General features: G+C 42.3%; 1 protein-coding gene across 15 annotated transcripts in view; it reads left to right on the top strand.

Annotated features, from left to right (window-relative positions):
* The window catches only part of ADGRL3 (adhesion G protein-coupled receptor L3), a 494343-nt gene that overhangs the window by 444207 nt on the left and 29138 nt on the right, over positions 1-20998 (top strand). For 11 of the 15 annotated variants that reach the window (XM_036381490.2, XM_054514770.1, XM_036381492.1 and 8 more), the window contains 4 exons: positions 7365-7391; positions 10727-10895; positions 13650-13775; positions 16383-16479. In XM_036381490.2, the coding sequence (XP_036237383.1) occupies positions 7365-7391; positions 10727-10895; positions 13650-13775; positions 16383-16479 (419 nt within the window). The remainder of the gene's footprint in view (positions 1-7364; positions 7392-10726; positions 10896-13649; positions 13776-16382; positions 16480-20998) is intronic. The other 4 variants (XM_036381491.1, XM_036381485.2, XM_036381488.2 and 1 more) reach the window with 1 other exon arrangement.

The raw sequence follows: 20998 nt of genomic DNA on the forward strand, positions 1-20998 counted from the left end.
TACTGTTTTTAGGCGTTGTGACTGCATTCACAAGAGCACATGCTCAGATCCCATTAATAGGGACAAAGCAGAAATGTCCTGCATTGCAGCCTTCAGAATCAATCCTCAAATGACCAAATCGAGCCCTCCTCTGCTTGCTGGCTGCTATGGAAGTTTCAAATGGCCACGGCTAAAGGCACACAGCCCTGAATTAAAGACTAAACAAAATCGTATATGTTCTCTCAAGTTTCTGAGTAGAAACAAAACTCACACCGTACTCCTTTATTTTGTGGGGTTTTTCCATAGAAGTCTTGCTCAAAGGCTTGCAAGAAATAAATCTCAGAATGCACAACTTAACAGCCAAAAGTAGGAGCCAAACGTAAAGATTTAACCTTGATTTTTGCTATATAAAACCTTGCAAAGCTCAGTCTGGGCTCTTTCAGGGAGTCTGGCCCAGGTTGTGGGAGGTGAAGGATGGGGAGCACCAGGCACAAAACTGAGAAGCCCCTTTTGAAGATATGCCTCTTTTAAAACTGTTGCCATAGCCCGCTCTCCCCATATGTTGTATGGGTGTAAGTGATTATATGCTCATTTTCGTGCTTCAACATATGTATTTTATTTAAAGAGACATGACTAATCCCAGCCCCCAGATTAGCTTGTTGTTTCAGTCCTGTGGGTTTGCTTAAGCCATAAAAAAAATCCTGAGTTAGGTAGAAAATTGAAAACAAAGGTTAAATAGAACTTCCAAAAATCATCTGCAGAAATGTTTAAATTAAATCCTTGATTCAACACAGCAGTATTGTGCTGGCAGGAACAGAGGTTTACCAGTCTAGTTTTATTTACTCAGCTGATTGAAATGCAGAAAAAAGTAAACATCCTGGGTTTGGTGCAGTGGGGAATGAGTTAGACTTTTGAAAATGCAAGATTTTTTTTTCCTCCTTTGATATGAAGAGCTTACATTACCAATGAAGAACAATAATTTGTAGCAGGTATGCTTTTACTAATGGCAGATTAATTTGTGCTTTGTTCTAGCCATTTTAGAAACAAAACAAAGTAGGAGACAATAAGGATTATTCCAGCTTTTTCTATGGAGATTTAAGATCCTCTATTGGTTTCCAGATCTTCCTTGTTTAATCATAAAATGCTCCAACTTGGAAATAGTTTGTGATGACAAAGGGTCTGGAACTGAATATTGCATTGTGTTAACCCAGAGGACTGAACTTGCAGAACAGCAACACTTTAATCCTTCATTACCTGTGGGTTTGTGGTTGCTTGGGAGTGCAGAGGGAGGACTCAGTACAATGAGAGGGCCCAGTTCTTGGGAGCTTCCCCAGTACAGCATCTAGGTGCAAAAAGTCCATTCCTTTATCTTCAGAGTTCTCAGATTCATGGAGTAAGGGCTGAGAGTCTGGCAACATGAACACTCCCTATTAGGAGCAGCAGGTGTGGAGAGGAATTTTTCATGCACCCATGTCCTGACTGGACATCACCTATAACTTAAATAAAACAACAGTGCCTGTAGAGAGTGAGCTCTCTTTAAAAAGATTTTCATACAGCCCTACTAACAAAATAGAAAGATTAACTGAGTGGGCTGTTCAGGAAGAGGGCTTTGAAAAATCTCTCCTTTCCACCCAGCTGTGCTATATGCAGCATTTTTGGACTCTTGTGACTTTTGGGGACAGCAGGCTCAGAGCACAGCAGCTCCATGGATGGCTTCTGGAAAGGAATCATCAGGGAGAGGATAATCTGATCCTAGGGAACCAAGAGGACTCCTGAGCCAATGTTTGGTCTGGATAAGCTTGGATGAGAAGCAAGTGTGTTTAAAGAGTTCTTGGGACATGCAGACAGCACATTCTCTGTCACCAAAAATCCTAAGAGGAGTGTTTTGCAAAGATAACCAAATGATTTGGACACTATGAGGAATAGCTTTTTCCTCCTTCGGAGAACCTCCCCCCCTGCAAAGTTTAGATATCAGCCATGGAGTATTGAGCTGGGCATTAGAAACGTCTTCCCTCGTTTTCATTGTTCCAGAGCTCAGGCCATGATCTTTGTGTTTCATATGGCCTTTAGAGAGAGCACCATGTATTCACAGCCTGATGGTCATAGAATCATAGATTGATAGAATGTCTTGAGGATCATTGAAGTCTAGCTTGTGATTCTACACAGGAGAACACCCAAAAGGCATTTTCCAAAGGCTTCTTAAGCTCTGTCAGTGCTGTGATCACTTCCCCTGGGGAGCCTGTTCCAATGTCCAAACCCCCTATGGATGGAGAATCTTTTTCTGATATCCAATCTAAACCTGGATTTCTGGCCATTCCCTTGGGTCCTGTCACTGGTCACCACAGAGAAGAGATCAGTGTCTGCCTCTCCTCTTGCCATCATGAAAAAGTTGCAGCTGCAGTTGTGAGGTCTCCCCTCAGCCCCTCCTCTTTATCAGGCTGAAGAAGCCAAGAATTGTCTCAGATCTCCCTGGATCCTGTGTAAGAAAGCACCCTGCCTTTTAGTCTCCTGGCTAACTCAGTGCTGCTCCTATGTAACCTTCATCTGCGCCTCTGCATGAGCAAACTTGAGCAGGCAGCCTAAAGCAAACCCCAAAAAACCACTGAGAGTTGGCACAAAACATATTAGGTACAAGCTTCCTACCAAGAAAAGGTATGGCACAATTATATTTTGCCCAAGGGCTGAGTTTATGAGCACCTCAGAGGCAGAAACTCTGCCAGTGCTGGAAAAACATCTGAGACTGCACTTTTGTCTGCATGCCTTTTTCCCACAGAGATGTTGATGGCAGCATCTGATTTCATTTGTTGCAATCTGCTGCTGTTTGAGTTTTTCACAGGAGGGTTTGGTTGATATCTGATTGTTTTGGTTTGGGGGTTTGGTTGTTTACCTGTGTTTTTGTGATGGTTGTGTTAATGTTGAATGGTGATTGTAAAGCACTAATCTTCCCACTGACAGGTGTTGTCCTTTCTGAATACAAAAAAAAAAAATTAATCAATGGTTATTGATTTGAGAGAGTGTCCTGGAAGATATTTAATACCTACAATCTTTCTGTGAACCCATAAATCATGATTATTGTTTTAAAAGGCCATGCATTTTAAGCACTTTGTCAGCAAGCCCTGCTGGTGCTATTTGGATAATACAAATGTGTCTAAAGGCTTTGCTGAATCCATATAGTGTGGAAACAATTAGATATGTGGTTATACATCAGTGTGGCTTGAATAATTGTGCCATGCCTTTGCAAAGTGAGGAGGAAGGAAATAAACAGGGTAAGCAATTCTGAGGGTAATTAATTACTTACAGAAAATGAGATGAACTTAACAGAATTGCTCTTTCCAATTGCAGTAATTAAGGACAAGTCTGAGAAAGCAGAGCATGACTTCCCTGGGTGAGTTGAGAAGAAAGGGATGATGCTCTGCCTGTGGCAGAAAAGTCTGGCCACCAGTTGCAATCATAGGCTTAGGCATCACATAGGGCCAAGGAAGGTTTGGCCTCATTTGCGTGATTAACATTTGCAGATCTGCTGGTGGGAAATCAAAAGTGGCTATGGCTTTCAGTATATATAAAATTACCCTTATGCCAGGTCTTCAAGGCATGTGAAGACAGGAGTTTCTCCTGCAAATGAAGCTGTGGCAGGCTCACTGAGCCCTGAGATGGTTACAGATGTCTTGAGGGGACTGGCTACCTACTGTCAAAGACAGTGTGGGAGCCAGAAGATGAGACTGGTAAACGATGACTTGGAAGGCTGTGTGATGAACACCAGCAGCCTAAGGAAGGAGATTAGGAAGTCATTTGGCTTCATGCCATCAAGGTGGTAACTTTGTCACAAAATGCAAAGGCAAAATCCTTTAAGCACTCTTTTATTGCTTGCTATTGATTTTTCTTGCCATGAAGATGCTCCTTCACTAATTAACGATGAACCCGTTTGCTTTATGAGGGGAGTGCTGGACTTTCCAGCTCCTTCAATAGATCAATCTTTTCTAATCCTTGAAATTTCAAAAAAGAAAAAAAAAAGGAAAAAGAAAGCAAAACATCCTTACTACTTCATATTGGCACGCAGTGGGGAGACACAATAGCACACTTTATTTTGTGTTTCCCTCCTGCTTGCCTGCAGGAAACATCTGCCTCTCTGCTTTATTTGCACCATGTTAAAATTAATTCCATGGGTCTTTCTGGATGCTTTTGTGGGGGCACATCATCCATCTGTTTTTATTTGGGTTTCATCACCTCTAACAGCTACTAAAGGTCCTGTGTACTCACTTTGGTGTTTTTCCTTGCTATCCAAACAGTTATTCTGGGGCCCAAGGCATCAGTCCATGTGCTTACTGAGCCTTTTCCTACTATCATAGACATAGGGAAATACTTTGAATTGTCAAAAGAGTGATAAATTCAAGTTAAGTAAAGTTAAGCTGCAAAGGGCTGTAAAAAATTATAGTATGTAAAATCAATTAGTTATGTAGGGTCTTATTAAAGGCCTAGGTTTATTCTAAATGTGGCTCAAAACTTCAGCATGTTAAATTAAAAAACAAACAAAAAAAAAAAGCTCTTCAAAGCATAAGAAGACCAGCCGTTATTATTTTTAAATGAGAGCTGAATAGCTGCTTTCTGAAAACAGACTTTCTCTGTTCAGCAGCATTTTAGAGTCAATCTTCATGTGAAGGTAAATTCTTGACTTACTCTTCCTGCTGCAGAAAAAGTGAAAGCTTTAACATTTCATGGTATTGGTAATCTAGTATTTTGTAATTTGCTTCATGTAATATAAGTTGCAGATTGTCACTGTTTTGGGCTGTCCATGTGTATCCCAGCAATTCAGTCTCCTGGTGACAAAAAGGTATTTCTTTGGTTTTTAAAAGGATAGGCAGTGCAAAAGGGGTTTCTGAGCTTAGGATGAATTGATTTTGAAATTCCTTAGCAAGGATTTTGAAATCTAAACAAGGATATAAGTAGCTAATTTTAACAACTTTTTTAAAAAAGTACTGTTCTGGAAATGTAGACCAAATATAGGAATGTAGAAGGTAATGTGAGCAATCCTTTCTCATCACTGAAGGAGAAGGTACTCTGGGAAATTGAAAGACATCTAACTTAAATAAGATTTTGAAAGAGTTTTACATGATGTGTAATTAACCTTAAGAAGTCTTTGCCCCAAGGTAAAGTCAGGGCTTTTTTAAGATTAGAAAATGGATTAGGTATTTATACAGCTTGGTAGACCATCCGCTATCCATCATCTGGGCTGCAAAGAAACACAAGGGAGGTGAGGTAAGATTTCACAGGTTCAATGAATAATGCAGCCACTAAAGATCAGCTTTTTACCTTCAGGTATTTGAAAGTGAAGCCTCCACCTAAGCCATCATTCAGGTTTCCTCTGCAGTCTGTAGAGAAATGCATTTCTTCAGGGTATGGTGAAGCCCCGCCTACATTAAATACCTGTTCTTTTAAGGGATAAATTCCTCTTTGGGGGTACTAGTCTGACCTTATCTGTGGGGGGAGCAGGGTCACATAATTTAAATGCAGTGGGCTATATCCCTTAATGCCAGGTATTGGATGAATTTAACCAAATCTGGAGACAGCATTTCAGATGCAGCATCTCAGGCTGTGCTAGACTAGATTTTCCAACAGTTTCTGCTTCAACAATTACTTGCTTTTACTACTAGTGAATATAATCTCAGTTTTCCAGTCAGCACCTCCATTTTTCTGGGAACTGAGGCTCTTCCAAGGCTTTTCTCTTGTCTAAGTGATGGGTTTTATGTATTTTATATTGCAGATAATGACACAGTATTACTGCAGCATTGATAGGTTTCACAGACTTCACCAGGGATAAAAAAACCCAAAACATTCTGAAGTAATTTTTGTCAGAAATTGTTGCTAACACAAGAGTTAAGCTTCTTACAACACTTGAGTTGGTAAAATGAAAAGGATTGTATTTCACAAGAGCTACAATACACTAAATTCTACGGCCCCTGTGTGTAGAGAATTAAACTGAGAGTTAGGCATCTTTGAAAATCTCACTTCTTTAGTCACCTGTTTGCCTAGACACATCCATGTTAGTAATAGGGGAAGAACTGCTGAGGTCTTTTTTGGTGGTTTTCTCCTGCCTGCTTGGAAGTGTTAGCCTCAAGCTTAAAGGGAATCCAAGTTTACCAGTTTCGCATTTTGTCTATACAAAAGATGAAATGGAACCTTCAGCTGCCTTGAAGAAATGCTATTATGGGTTGCTGAAAAACTTTGTGAGGGTCTGGATAGTAACAGCAACATAAAAAAACTTCTAATTCTGTACTTTTATAATCTAGTGCTGGTTGCTTTTCAGTATAAAGTCTTTACCATAAAACCTGCATGCTTATGAACACAATAAGAGAAATCCAGGCCCTGCTCCTGCCCACGCTGCTGGGCTGACAGCTCCAGATTGTGTCATATCTTCATTTCATTTACTTGCATTGTAGGGGAGCTGCAGGTTGCCAGTATTGACCAAAGGAGGTCTCAGAAGGATGGACTGGCCCGGGCTGTGTTGCCAGGGGTAATGAGATGAACATGCTGAGCCATCCTCCATCTCAGGCACCCATGGGGGTTTCTGTGAGGTATCTCAGGTTCAAAGGCTCCGTGCCAGTGGAAAGAGGAGGCCTGGGAGTTGTTGCACTTTGCCTGCCACACAGGCAGGGTTAGGCACACAGCCTGTCCTAGAAGGTCAGGAAGAGTCCCCATGGAAAATGGCTGCAACTAATCTTGTGTCCCCACAGTGACGGGAGCTGAGTGATCCAGCTTGGTTTCTTCATCACTGCACTGAGCTGTTTTTCACTCTTGCCTGGCAGAGGCCTTTCTTTGCTCTGCCCCATGAAATGGTAGTAAATAGGTCCATGTTGTGTCATGCAGGCCTTTAGAAGTTCCTGATCCCAGTACCTCAAGAATGCTGCAGTCTGACTCATAGTGTGGCAATTTGGAAGTTCCACTTTGGAAAAGTAAATGGCAATCAAGATACTCCTGTAACACGCTCCAGCCCCACAGGCTTCAGTTTTGCCACTTAAACACATGAAAGCTGCCTGTGGTGGCTATGCTGGGGTTTCAAAACTTGTCTTCTCCAGTGACAGCCATGACATTTGGAAGATATTTCAAAGTCCATTGATAGCTGTGGGATGGTGGCCAGGAGGGGTAGCTGCAGCACACAGCTAGCAATGCCTGCTTCTGTGCATTAAGCCAGCATTCCCAGTCATGTTTCAATTCCCTGGGGCAGCAAGCCAGGCTGGCTGGTGTGTTCCAGGCACACCTGGTGCCAGTCCACCTTTGGTTTTGGTGATGGCTGGTGGGAGAAGGGAGGGGAACTAGCAGTAAACTCTATTCTCTATGTCATTATATTTCTAATGTTGGTGTTCTTGTCTTTATGTCTATGCATTCTTTAGCTATGAGGATAACAGACCCTTCATCAAGTAAGAATGACCTGAATGGCTGATAAATTTCATTTATCAGTGTGGTCTCATGAACCAGCTGTCAGATCAATATTGAAAAATCATTAAAGCTTCTGTCATTCGCTTTTGAGGCAGAAGAGCAAACTGTGCAGGAATATGGTCAGGCATACAGCTAAGGTGCAGAGTAAATGTGCTGCATGTGTATTGCCAACCAATTGTCAGCTTATTTGCTTTATATTCTTTAACTGGATGTTACTTAAATTCAGGGTGAAAGCTCCCAATTTAATCCTGCGTAGTACAGACTTGTTCTACCAATAGTAGCCTCTGGTCCACTGTGCTCTGTCACTGGGATTGCTTTATGGCAGTATAAATACAGAAGCAAATTTTCAAAAAGGTGCATGGCTGCTATTCCCCATTATTCCCTTTCTAGTTAATGGGAGTAGTGCAAGCAAATCTGTGTGCATTGGTAGCTCCTTACTCATTGGAGTACCTCCTAATTGTCCCTAATTGTATACCACTGATTTTCAAAGGCACCAAAAAATGGATATTTTTGTTTCTTTATTGCAATAAAATTTTACTACAGGAGAGTAAAGCTATGGAAAAGCAGCAGCAAGTCTGTACAAAGAGCAAGATAAAAACCTCTAGCTGCACCAAAAAAAACCCAAAAAAAAAAACCTGTGAAGAAAGCCAAAAATGCCTAGGAATTATATACCTTAGGGCATCCACACTCTTTCTCCTGCAACCAAAAAATTAATGTGCAGTAGCACAAAATAGAAGCAAATCAACTTTGCAGTAGACTTTCAGTTTGTTCTTCTGGTGAAGAGTCCTTTGTATTCGTCCTTTCAGCATCATTCCCATGTTCTCTTTCATCGCTTGGCTCTGGTTTTTTCTGCGGGTGCGGGATGGAGCTATTCACAGTAATCTCCACATCCTCTTATCACCAGGTCTTGTTTTCTGAGGCACAACACTGTTAATGCGTGCAGTTTGCACTGTTGGGGGTCTTCTAACCCACAGATTCCTTTCCATCACTGAAGGCAGCATATCTTCACTAAATAACTGTTTCATTCCTGCACACATCTGCAGCCAAAGGCTCTTTAATCAGATTCAAGAATGGGCTGTGCTTTAAAGCAGATACTTTTCTGATTTCCAGGGAATAATTTTGAAAAGACTCTGGAAATGCAGGAAGCTTTTATCTGGGGATGAGAAAAGAGGAAATTGGGGGGAAAAAATGGGGGGTTTTCCACTTAATTTGTTCTTCTTTTTTTTTTTTTTGGTGAAAAAGAAAATTATTTGTATTTTATTAATTGGTATGCATCTAGGACAATAGCATGCTCTCACTGATGGTGGAATCTTGGGGAGAAAAATATCCCAAGTGACTAAAGCTGTAAACTTTATCTAGTGACTACCTTTCTGAAGGATTGTGAGAGTGTATTTTCAATTTGCATCACGCTAAATATTTATTAGTGGGATTGACTGGAAATGCTTCAAAGGAGCTGTTCTGGTCTGCTAGGTCCATAATAGTGATTTTTAAAGAACTGTCTTAATAAGTGGTTACCTTAGGGAGCTCTTCTGGTCATGTGGTTAAATAATACATATTTTATAAATGTCAGTGGAAGACTTAATGCTGTGTTTTCATTCTAATAACTAAAGGGGAAAAAAAAACAAACAACAAAAGACTTGAATACAACATTGGTATGCTTTTGTTTGTGACAAGCCCTGCTAAAAGGAAAAGGATTCAAGGCTGTAGCTGCCATGGCATCTCTGTAGCTGAGATGGTCTGTCTGACCTCTGCAGGGCTGCTTTGTCCCCCCAAATTGCTGCTGCTTTATCTTTCTCCCCCTTGCCCCATGCTCTCCTTAGCAGATGGGAGCCCAAACATGCCCAAACCCAGGCCACATTCCCACAAGGCTGAAGGGGCTTGGAAACATAGGCAGGTCTTTGTCCCTGTGAGCCCTCCTGGAGCACCTCAGGGGGCCTTAGGGCAGACAAGGAAACAGAGGTACTGGCTCACTGCAGTCTTGTCTGATTTGGGATATAGAAGGGCTAAACAGGGAGGAAGGGGTGCAAAGATTGAATATCAATGCATTCATTTTCATGATGTTGCCCCTAATGATAACAGGGGATGGCAGAAAAAGACCAAAACCTTCAGGTAAAAGGCAAACAGGTATTCAAGGTGCTGCTTGCTTCCCAGCTAGAAGTCGACTCCCTCCCCTGTGCAACAGCACTTCCTTTAAAGTTGTAGGTAATACATCATGTGAAAACTAGGCTAGGAGCAGGACAGAGTCCCTACACTGCTTCTCACACTTCTTCTCTTGTCCTGGTGTTTGAAGATTAGTCTTTGAGAGGGTAATTTAGGAGATGACTAAATGTTATTTAGCAGGGTAACATGGAATACTCCTCCTGCCATCCCAGCAGAGCTTCCAGCTTTCCTGAAAACACCCAAAAGCCCTAAGATGCAGCAGCCATCCCATGTCCCCCAGCTCTGTTGTCCAGGTAGAAAGTCAGTGGGAGAAAGCAGGCAAAAACATCCTACTCCCCCTATTTGTTCGAACAACATTTGGGGCCAAGCACACCTCTACTACACCTCTACTCCCACTGCCCTCCTGAGGTGGAGCAAGTGATAATCTTAGTTTTACAGCCCATGTGAAGAAGGATTGCCCCTCCTTTTCTCCAGGCAGAAGTGTGGCAGCAGCTCCCACGTTAGCAAATGTAGTGTGTGAGTGCCTGTACGAGTACACACACTTCCCCTCATCGCAGGGTGGAAGAAGTGTGAAGCAGCATTGCAAAGAACATCCTTGTGTGGAGTGGATCTGGCAAGCAGGAAAAGCTTGCCCACCTGCCTGTAGCTGTTTATCTGGCTTACAGGCATATGGGAGACTAGCTAAAATGCAGCAATACATGTGTCTTGGTGTTAAGTGTAAATAAAGAAGCTAATCCAGCTGGCAGTCCTGTGAAACCAGTGGACACTAAAAAAAGTGACAGTCAGAGTTGTCATTTCATTTGGTTTATTTTCTTTCCCTCCATTTGCAGAAATAACATCTACATGTCATTTACATGCACACTGCTTTTACATATTTAAAAAAGAGACATTGTGGTTACAAATGTGCTTTGGTTATGATAAATTTCTATGCTCATAACACTTCCATTTCCTTGTATTTCCTCAAGCTTGAAGATTTGTAAACTGCATTCAGCTTGAAGACAAAAGCTCCCTATGATTTATTTTGAAATGCTATTTTCTTCTTGCTACAGGCAGGGGCAAAATCTTCCTGCCTGTAGACACATGCCTTCTTTTGTGTAGATGAAAAACAAATCCCATTCTTTTTTTCTTCTTTTTTTTTTTTTGTTTCTCCTGACAGGTCCTGGGTTATAGGTGCAATAGCCCTACTCTGCCTATTAGGACTGACCTGGGCATTCGGACTCATGTATATTAATGAAAGCACAGTCATCATGGCGTATCTCTTCACCATATTCAATTCTCTGCAGGGAATGTTTATATTCATTTTCCATTGTGTCCTCCAGAAAAAGGTAAGATGATGGTTCCCAGCAGCAAGAGAGGTGGTAACGAGGTGTTTTGTTGCCTAACAACCACAGCGTAGTATCGTCTGTGTGCCCTGAATTCCTATCACACAGATTCATCTCCGTGCACCTCATAAGGGTGGTATTTAGACTGGAAAACCAGCAAGGTGCTGGGGAATGAGGTTCTAACAAGGACATGTGGCAGTGGCATTTCAGCAGCCAAGGCCCTGGCAGATGTGTCAGAGACAAGGGAGAAGGCAGCTGTCAGTTTGCAGGGTCTTGCTGTCAGAGCTTTTCCTGCTGTCAGCCAGATTCTCCTTCCTCGCATGCCAGTGTGAGAGGGGAGAGAATCCACAAGCATCCAGAAAGTGCTCATGGGGCTGAGTGCTCACAGCAAAGTGGAGCTTTACATCCCTCATTTGCAGCCCCTGCAGGAAATTGGCCCTTTTCGTGGCAGCATATGTGGGTTGATGGGATGTAATAGGGGCTGCTTCCCCTGCTTTTTTAAGAAGTGAAGGACCTGTGTTCTGCAGTGGTTCATTAGCCTTTGTATTGCTTGAGTCTGATGTGGTGTTTTGGAAATCTTCCTCAAAGCAAGCACAGCAAGTGCTTCTTCTTGGTGGAAATTGAAGTATGCCCCAATTAACATTTGCAAGATAACAGTAGAGTAACTTAGATAAACTCCAGGGGGAAAAAGTAAACACAACAGAATAAAATTTCTGTGTTTATGTAGATCAAATTTACAGCCTCTGACAATCAGTAATAAGTATTTTTAAGAACCTTTTTGTTCTCTACTTAAATTTTGTTATACAGAGCTCTCCAATTCTGTGCATGTCTGCTGATAATTTGCATTTTAGTTTCAAAAGTTTACTGAACCAGTAGGGAAGACTTTATGTGGATACACTGGTGCCATTTTCTCAGGGTAACCAGTAACTTTTGGTGAAATAGCTTATTGAGTAAAGTCAGGTCCTTGTTGAGATCTGTCCTCCATCTGAGAGCCACAGGTCTGCTTCTCTGTTACTCACATTTTCCTATACAGGCAAGGGAGATCTGACCCATGAGAACATAATCAAAATTATAAAAAGTGAGCTCTGCAAGTGATGCCTTTGCAAGGATCTACAGAGCTGTGTGCAAATGGCATTCTTGAAATCAAAGGAAGACTTTTGGAGTTAAGAGTTTTGTCCTTGCTGTTGCATCTCAAATTTGTCCATCTTAAGAAGCTTTAAAGCTTTATCTAGACACAACTTCCTGCTGTTGATCCCAAACCTTTCAGCAGGAGAGTTTCCAGGCAAGATGATAACAAGAGTGTAGGAAGCATCACCATTGCTTATTAAACCTTCAGGTGCTTCTCTGTGAAGAGTTTGAATTTTTTTTCTACACCCTTCTGACTGGTATATCCTCTCAGCTCCAATGCACCCCGCAAAGGGTCAGTTCCTAACCCAGCCTCCCTGTTTTGCTCCACGGCCTCCTTGGCTCATGGGGTTCTCAGTCAGCATGACAGAACCATTCTCTTTTCTGTCTTAGGCCAATTTACACCCTTAAATCACCACTGATGACGGTGGAATTGTTCCTGATTTACGGCTGCACAGAGGGAAGGAGAATGCAGCTGGTACCTTGATGTAGGGTGGATGCACCTCTCTGACCTAAGAGCTGAGGGAGGTATTATTTAAAAGGAGAAAAAAAATTTTCCTTTCCTATCTATCATGGCCTAGAAAATCGGCAAAGCGCTGCAGAGAGGCGAGCAGTGGGTGGCTAATTAAAGCAATTGAATTATTTTCTCTCAGCAAAGGATTGATTAGGCACTCGAGCACTTTGGGCACTTTGTGGTATGTGTTTGTCTCAAGCGCTTAAGGAAGAGCCTAATGAAAAAGCTGTAATTTGCTATTTAAACAGTTGCTTCACAGAGTTGTGAAATGCTCGTGGAGAGTTCGGGAAAATTGTACAGCTAACCGTATGCTTCAAGGAATTTCAACTGGTGTTTTGGACATGCATGATGGTTTGGGGGCTTTTTTGTATCAGTGGGTAACATGACCCTCTTTTGGCTCTTCAGTACAGTCTGCTCACCTTCAGCCCTGTCCCATCAGGTTTTTGGGTATTGCTGCCCATAAAAAGTCACACCTGAAGCTTGGTGGAAGGTTAGACTCTGTCCTGGCACAAGTCAATGTAGCTCCTCTGAAGCAAAGGAGGTGGCAGGGGTTTGACTGCAATGCTCATTTAAAGCATGATTGGCTTGCACAGTGCTGTGGAAAAGCAGGCTCCAGCCATCCCTGAGCATTGGGAATATAATCTCTAATGCTGCTGGTTCTACTGTTTCCTCAAATTTCAATTTGACTGCAAGAAACTTTTTTTTTATAAAAAAATCAATAGCTTTCATATGTTTCTCTTGGAATTCTTCTTTCTTAGTCCCCTGCCAGAAGCAGTAACTTTTAGTGCCTTGATGAGCCAATATGCTAGTTTATATCAAATCTACAACAATATTAATTTTCAGTCATAAATAGTGTACCTGCACTCTCTCCCATGCTCCTTTGATGTGCCTCAGAAGATGCTGTAGCAGCTGGTGCCCATAAGCAGCTTTGAAGTCTCTTGTGGCATCCTCAGCCAGGAGCTCAGCTGCAAGGGGCACTAGCCTGCTTTCCCACACACTGCAGCAGGTTTTGTTTCAGCAAAACACCGAGGAAGAATCAGGGGCTGTGTTGAAAATCAGAAGGCAGTAGGCTGGAGGAGGGGCTGCCTGCTTACCACCACCGCTCTTTCCTTGGCCAGGTCCGTAAGGAGTACGGGAAATGCCTGCGCACACATTGCTGTAGTGGGAAAAGTACAGACAGTTCCATCGGCTCAGGAAAAACCTCGGGGTCAAGGACACCTGGAAGATATTCCACAGGCTCACAGGTAACCCACGCTTTTTGTCTGTGTCCCAATGCCATGCCAAGACCCTTCCCAGCTATTCTGGAAGGAAAGCTCCTCTTGGCACCAAAGGAGCTGCCCTAGGCCACTCCCCAGTGCACCTGCAGAGATTTCCCTCACTTCCAGACCTGAACTCGACACAGTGGTTTCCCCTGAGATGTGATGGCAATTAAATGCCTCTCCAAGAACCTTCTGAATAGTTCTGTTGGGAATAAATGTGCAGACTTGCCTTCCAGAGGCAGGTGGGTAGTTATCACCTGAGGTGTCCTGCCTGCTCTCCATGGGAAGCAGGAGGTGGGAGCATTTTGTCAGCTGTGCTGCATTCCAGTGCATCCTTTTATCATGAGATGAAGGTTGTCACTATTAACATGTACAAGAATGATGCTATAAGCCCCAAGTGTTTTTCTTGTGAAAAGAATTGAAAGGCTACAAGTGTCTTGTAGCAGACTTCCCAGTGAAAGAGCTGGCTGTCTGACATGCAATGGTTTGGTCTGTTCTGTGCCTCACACAATTTGTCTTAGCTTATAGACCTCTTAGGGCAAACCATTGGGGTCAGACTATCTCACTAGATAGCTACTAGATTTGTTGCCTTTGTTCACCTGAAAATTCAGGTTTTGTGTAGTTTGCACACTTAGCAGTTTTGAAGCTAACTTGTGTGTAGAGATGCAGATTTATGGATGAAGAGTTCATATAAAATGAAGAAGCTTATTTCTTAATCAATAGGAACCAAACACAAATTTATTCAGTATTAGTAATGGAAGTAATTATACATGACAGTTCCACTATTAAATTATAAAAGACATGCAGTGAGTAGCAGCTTATAACTTTCCAGGAAAACCTAATTTGCAATTTATGTCTTGGAGCAAATCATTATTTATTCGCAATGGTTTCCAAGATGTCATCCAAAAGCTCTGCTTTGGTGTTTTCAAAGGTCTGGTAGCTATGCAGAGCAAATAAAAGCAATAGAATATAGAACCTCTCTCCAGCAGGTCATCAAACCCCAGTAATGTCCAAAATTCAAAATATCCAGCAGCATTTAGGTGGCTGATTTGAAAGCCTCTGGTGTTACAAACCTTAGCTGCTGTGCTGGTGCCCTCCTCCCCAAGAAGGGTTGACTTCAATGGTCCCCCCGTCTCACCAGTCCAAGCACAAGAGAACAAGCCCTTTTGAGGGTGAGCTGACCCTTCTGGCAGCAATCCCCTTGTAGCAGGTGAGGTCTGAGGCACCAAGGAAGATTATTTTGCCTGCAGAAGTTCTAAAGGCCTATTGTAGCCAGGAGAAACCTCATACAGGTGATGGAGAATAGATGGAGATCAGCCTGAGTTGTTGAAAGCATTGGCTCCTAACTTTAAATAGAGAAGACCACGAGGAGGAAAAGCTTCAAAGATCCCTTTATTCTCTGAGAAGCACATAGAAAGCAGTATAATTAATCTACAATGGATCATGTCAGAGAAATACAATAAATTAAATGCCCAGGTAAAAATAATTACTGTAAAAGATCATGGGCCTCATGTCACATGGTACTTCCATTTATAGAGGGCTAATGCATTATTAGGAGATGTTGTTATTCCATGGTTAATGAGTAATCTAGGACTTTTCAGTCTGGGACCATATGATTAGGTCTTGGTAAATTTCTCATGGCTAAAATCTCACTATGGAAACCACTGGATTTTTGGCACTTAAGAAAAATTTCGTCTGTCACAATGGGGAAAAAGGCTTACTAGTCCCCCAGACCACCTACCATCACTTTCACACAGCCAGGGAAAATGTCCATCAGAGTCACAGATGTGAGGTGAGGGAGAGTTTCCCTGGGACACCTGGGAAGTTTCTCCAGTCACCTTCATGCAGGGATTGGGATTGAACTGCTCACAAGATGCATTTTGCCTGATTTTTTTATATTTTGCAAGGTCTGGTTGGGGAGGAGTGAGACAGTGATGTAAATGCCACAGAGGCAGATACTTCACAGCATATTTGAGGAACAAAAAAGAAGGCCAACATATTCAGGACACTTTTGCCAGTAGCAGAAGTTATACCACAGATGGCAAAAGCATCACAGATTTTTCAGTATGGGAACAGAAGTCATTCATTTGTGGGGAATTTTTTTGCCCCCCTAAAATCCCCAAGATGGAAAATAGCTATAGAAAACTTCTGTTCATGCAGGGACACCAAGATACAAATCAAGTCTTCTGTTGCTCTTCACAAAAAATAAGAAACAAGTTGTCTGAGTATGAGAAGCACACGTGTTTCTGTGTGTGGGTTATTTTTCCATTATTTGGTGCTATATTGGTAAACCTGCAGCTGGCATGGGGTCTGAGTTTCTCTTATGCATGATTTTTTTTTTTAATTAAGATGTAAGCAATTCAATTATACACTTTTTCTTTGAGCTAGGCATTTGTGTTGCGAAGTAAGTCTGGCAGGGTCTGGCATGCATGAGGCAGGTTACAACAGAACAGCAACTGCTTGCTTACAGCTGGCTAGAAGCAAGTCTCATCCTGAGCTAGACATGCCAGTAGCCATCCTTAGTGAGGCAGAAAGAAACCTCTCTACAACTGCTAAAAATTCACTGCCTGCTGTGCTTCAATCCCTCTTCAGAGCCGGATTCGTAGGATGTGGAATGACACAGTTCGAAAGCAGTCCGAGTCTTCCTTTATTACTGGAGATATAAACAGTTCAGCTTCACTCAACAGAGGTAATTATAAATGGTTTTTCATATCTCTAACTCTTCTGATGGCTTTAAGGAGTCTGAAATATGTTGCCTCTTTGCCCCCTGCCTTTTCCTCCTCACCCCAAACATCACTGGACCCTGTTCTACCACCCAAGAAATGCTACAGTGATAAATGGGAGGAGATGTTATGGTGGTTGTTGCCTTCTATTTCTTTTCTTTCTTTATTTCTACACGTGCATTTTCAAGAATTGTCATTTCTGGAAGGAAGTTAAAAAAGTGAAAGAGAGAAATGAAATTACGTTGAAATCTCCCCTTTCCCTCAGAAAGCTGCTAGTGCCAGAAGCTGCTGATGTGTCAGGCCTCGTTGCTGACAGTGAAAATGGGCCATTACAGCACTGTACAGCCTGTGTTAAGCATCACAGGAGTCCTGATTGTCCTGCATATGTAGCAATACTGTCATCTTTACAGAAGCAAAAGTGAACAGCAGAACATAGACGTAAGGAAAAACTGTGCTTGGAACAAAATTGTCTGTGTTGGTGTTAATATACCTAGTTTGAAGAACTGACTGATGTGAACTTTATAGACATCTGTGGAGGAAAGGCTATCAGAAATGTATATGCCAAACAAAATGTGGTGTCTGGCACAAGGAGAAATATGAACAGCTTTTTTAAACCAAGTGTTTTCCAGGGAGTTGTAGGAAAGCGGCGGTAACAGAATACCAGAAAAAGAGCCTCAGAGGTTGTTTCCTTTCTCTTCAATACAGCTACTTTATGAATTAACCCTGAGCAACCAGATGCCAAACTCTGTTTTGTGTTATCTGTCCAGTTGATGTTGAAATTAAGAGACGGTAGAATTGGGATTACTGGGCCTAGCTGTTCTCTCATGATGATGAAAATCAAACATATTTCCAGTCCTGATGGTTGGTCTGCAAAGCTCTACTGAGAATTGAGTTGGGACTTTGGTTCCTATTCAGTCTTTATTCTCACAGAATTCCCACTGATTTTGGGGTGAGTTTTGCCTGAGGATAGGCTTGAAGGATTTTGACTATGCTGAGTAATATTGAGTGCTGAGTGGTGGGGGAACTAGGGGTACATTATTCTGTTCTCTGAGCATTATACACACTGCCCAAATCAGTGCAAAAGGGGAAGGCAGTGTTACATGGAGCTGTAGTGTTCTTCAACTCACTGGTCTTTTTTTGTGCTAGGATATTTTCCCTTTGCACTGAAGATTCATAAATAAAGTTGACTATAACATTCCATTACTGCAAATGCCTGATTTATCCACATACATTGCCCTCATATCTCTCTCTGTCTCTGCATTAAAGACTGCAGAGCAGCAGTTTGGGTCTAATGGAGGGGGGAATTGGTTGTCACAAAAAGGTTCCACTGTTTTCCTCAACCATCCATCCCACTGCTCCCTGTCAGTGGCAAACCAAAATGTGTTATGCATGAAATGTTTGCTCCTCTAGTTAGCACAGAAGTTGAATTTGCTCTCTGATGCAGCTGAGGTTACCAAGGGGTATGTTTTAGCAAACGGGATCTCCTGGCCTTGTTACCAAAAGAAAGGTATCTCTCCTTTTTTGGTTGTGCACTTTTTTCTGTGCCAAGAGGTGAGTATGTCTGTCAACTGGGACAAGTGAAGAGGTTTCAAGTGGACAATATTCATCCCAGTGTGGTGAGAGCCTGTTACAATATGTGCCTGTTATTTAAAGGTCAGTTGGGAAATGAACTGGCAGGGGAAGCATCTTCAAAGCTGGTTTCCTCCAGATATTTTCCTTGTGTAACACTGGATGAGGTAGATCACCTGAAGGGCCTGAATCTCTCTACTGGCTACAGAAACGGCCTGATAAGTGTCTTAGAAGGGAAGCCTTTTAGGTGGAACGCTGAAGTGACTTGAGTAAGTTTTACAGTTCTACAGTCATCCTCCCTCTTTTTTACACAGGCAGCCACAATATTTGTTGTTGCTGGGTTTTGGGGGATTTTGTCTGGTAAACAGAAGTATTTGTGAAATGGAGGTTAAAAATATGTCTATGGGAGATGGTATCTCCAAAGCAGCAGGTGGTCAGTTCCACATGGAAAAACACCTGACATCAATAGTATTCTCTCCAGGTATTTCTCCCTTTATCCTGTTTATTTCAGCTGAAAAGCAACATTCGTGGTCTTACGGCTTTCCACAGGGAAAACTCTCCAAAGAACGGCAGCCAGAACAGAGCAGTGGGGCTCTGTGTTTTTCACAGTTCTTGTCTTACTCTCAATATTTACATATATATTCATTTTTAAAGGAGCTGTTTCATTACTGTTTTATTTACAAGCATGCTATTAAGACTCAGAGGATTCAAATGTGAGCCTTGAACTGTATGGTCAGTAGCCTTCCTTGCCTGAGGTTGACACAACAGGGTCCCGTTCCTGTTCAAAACTCCCACTCCAGCCCTCCCTGCCTAGACACCTTTTGCACAAAATTATCTGTAATATCCCAAGTTAAACATTCTATGTGTGCTGGCATTTTCCCCAGAGCCTTCAGAGATCAATCTGTGTTCTAAAACAGGAAGAAAATGATCCTTTGTCTCCAGAATTGTCCTAGCATCCAGGTCTTGGAGCTTAACTCCACTTCTCCATGTCCTGGGCCAGCACTGAGTTTTCACATTGCTGCTGGGGAAGCAGAAACTAGCCCTCTAACTGGGGTACTATCTCATTGAAGGCTGGTTTTTCCCTGATACCATTCATCATATTCACAGCCTCCTGCCACATGGTAACATCCCAGGAAAGAGTGCTCTAGCTATCCATATTTCCTCTATGATTTCTGTATGAAATCTCATCCCTTCTTCTTTCATGAACCTCCTGGGCATCAGTCTGGAATATGGTATCTGAGTTAGTGCATGCCTCCTTTAGACATACAGCTATGTCCTTTTCTGATTTAGCAGGTAACACACTGCTTATGGCTCTTTCAGCTTCATATTCTCTTTTATCTTCTATTCCCCCCTCTCCCTGCCAAGGTAATTGACCATAATGTTACTTATTTGAATTTATCACACCAGGAGTTTCAGGCATAACCCCAAATATGCCTGATGTAATGTGGTCTGTCATGAAAACTTTATTCTGTCCTAAGGCATATAAGACTATTTCAGATTATTTCCTGAAGATAGAATCTAATTATTGATTAATAAAAAGTATGTCTGCCTTTGTTTCCCCTTGCTGCTCATTATGGCTTTGTAGTGATGTGAATTTGGGGTTGTTATACCACTGAAATCAGGAGGAAGGGAAGAGAAACTGGCTTTGGGTTTCCTTTTTTACTGTTGAATGCAGAGCATGCCTGTCCAGCCCATGATCATGGTCTCAGTTTCAGGATCCAGGGGGAATCCTGCTTCTTGCATTCCCACTCTGCAACTCTGTCCAATTTTTCACACCCTGGGTCTGGCTGCATAGTTTTTCTGTGTATTTCACATCCAACCTGTGCTCTACATTTATTTTCCTAGTGCTGAAAACTTCAGAGGTGTAAAAGCTGAACCAAGCTGATTACCTCATAAGTAGGAAAAAGAAGTTTCCCTTTGCCTGCAGAGTGTTTGGTGTGTGATCTTAATGCAGGCATTTGGATGCAGTGCTGGAAAAGTAGTGCAAAAAGAGTGCCTGTAGGATGGACTGTTTGCTGGAGTTGAGTGCTTTGCAGGCTCAAAAGTGGAATGTATGAAGGAGAAGCAACAGAGCTTGCCTGAGCTTTGGGTGCATCCAGCTGACCACCTCAGGATCATGAGGGATGGGTCTGTGGGCACCTTTGGAGTGTTAATGTCAGAAAGCTCTGGGATAGCTCAGCCAGCCTTGCAAACAAGCAGTCATAGCACGAAACAGCAATGTGACACCAGCCTATTTTTATCCATGTCTTAGGTGAGAGGCAATACAGTAATTACTGTCTCCCTTTGGATATGAGACAACTGGGTGAGGAAAAAATCTTTATGAACTATGTGGTACTTTGTTACTCTTCAGGTTTTCAAGCTGGGGGAAGGGAAATGGTGGTGTGATTGGTTTTTTTCAGAGGAAAAGTGGAAGTTATCTGTTCAAGAAGGGCCTGTTCCTTGTTTTGGTGAGGCTCAAGAGCAGCAGAGACAAAGGACTGTGTCACTGGTGCAAGGCAGTGTTTTGTAAAAGGAAAATGCTCAGATAGAGTTGTGTATATCAACTCAAGTTAGCACATAGTAGTTTTTCCCTCTTCAGAGAAATAACTGGGCTAGGGGTAAAGCCACCAGATTTCAAAGAGAATAGAAACTGCTCCAGAAGTGTGTTTTGTTGGGTCAAGTGCTGTTCTCCTGCTGTAATGCACTGACTCTTAGTTTATAAACTAGACAGCAAATTTAATAGTTTATCCCAATAGCAGTCCTGGTATAGAAACAGGAGTATGTACACTCTTGTCTTTTGGAGATTATGTATGCTTTATGTCCGTCCACCCCCAAAGTACTGCTCACCATCCCCACCACCCTCATCCATGGAGGTGCCCTGGAGGCACTTCCTGCTGCTCCAGTCGTGTGAAAGAAAAGAAACAGCAGGGAGCTGTA

The sequence above is a fragment of the Molothrus ater genome, chromosome 4 (assembly GCF_012460135.2).
Source record: "Molothrus ater isolate BHLD 08-10-18 breed brown headed cowbird chromosome 4, BPBGC_Mater_1.1, whole genome shotgun sequence".
Taxonomy (NCBI): Eukaryota; Metazoa; Chordata; class Aves; order Passeriformes; family Icteridae; genus Molothrus; species Molothrus ater.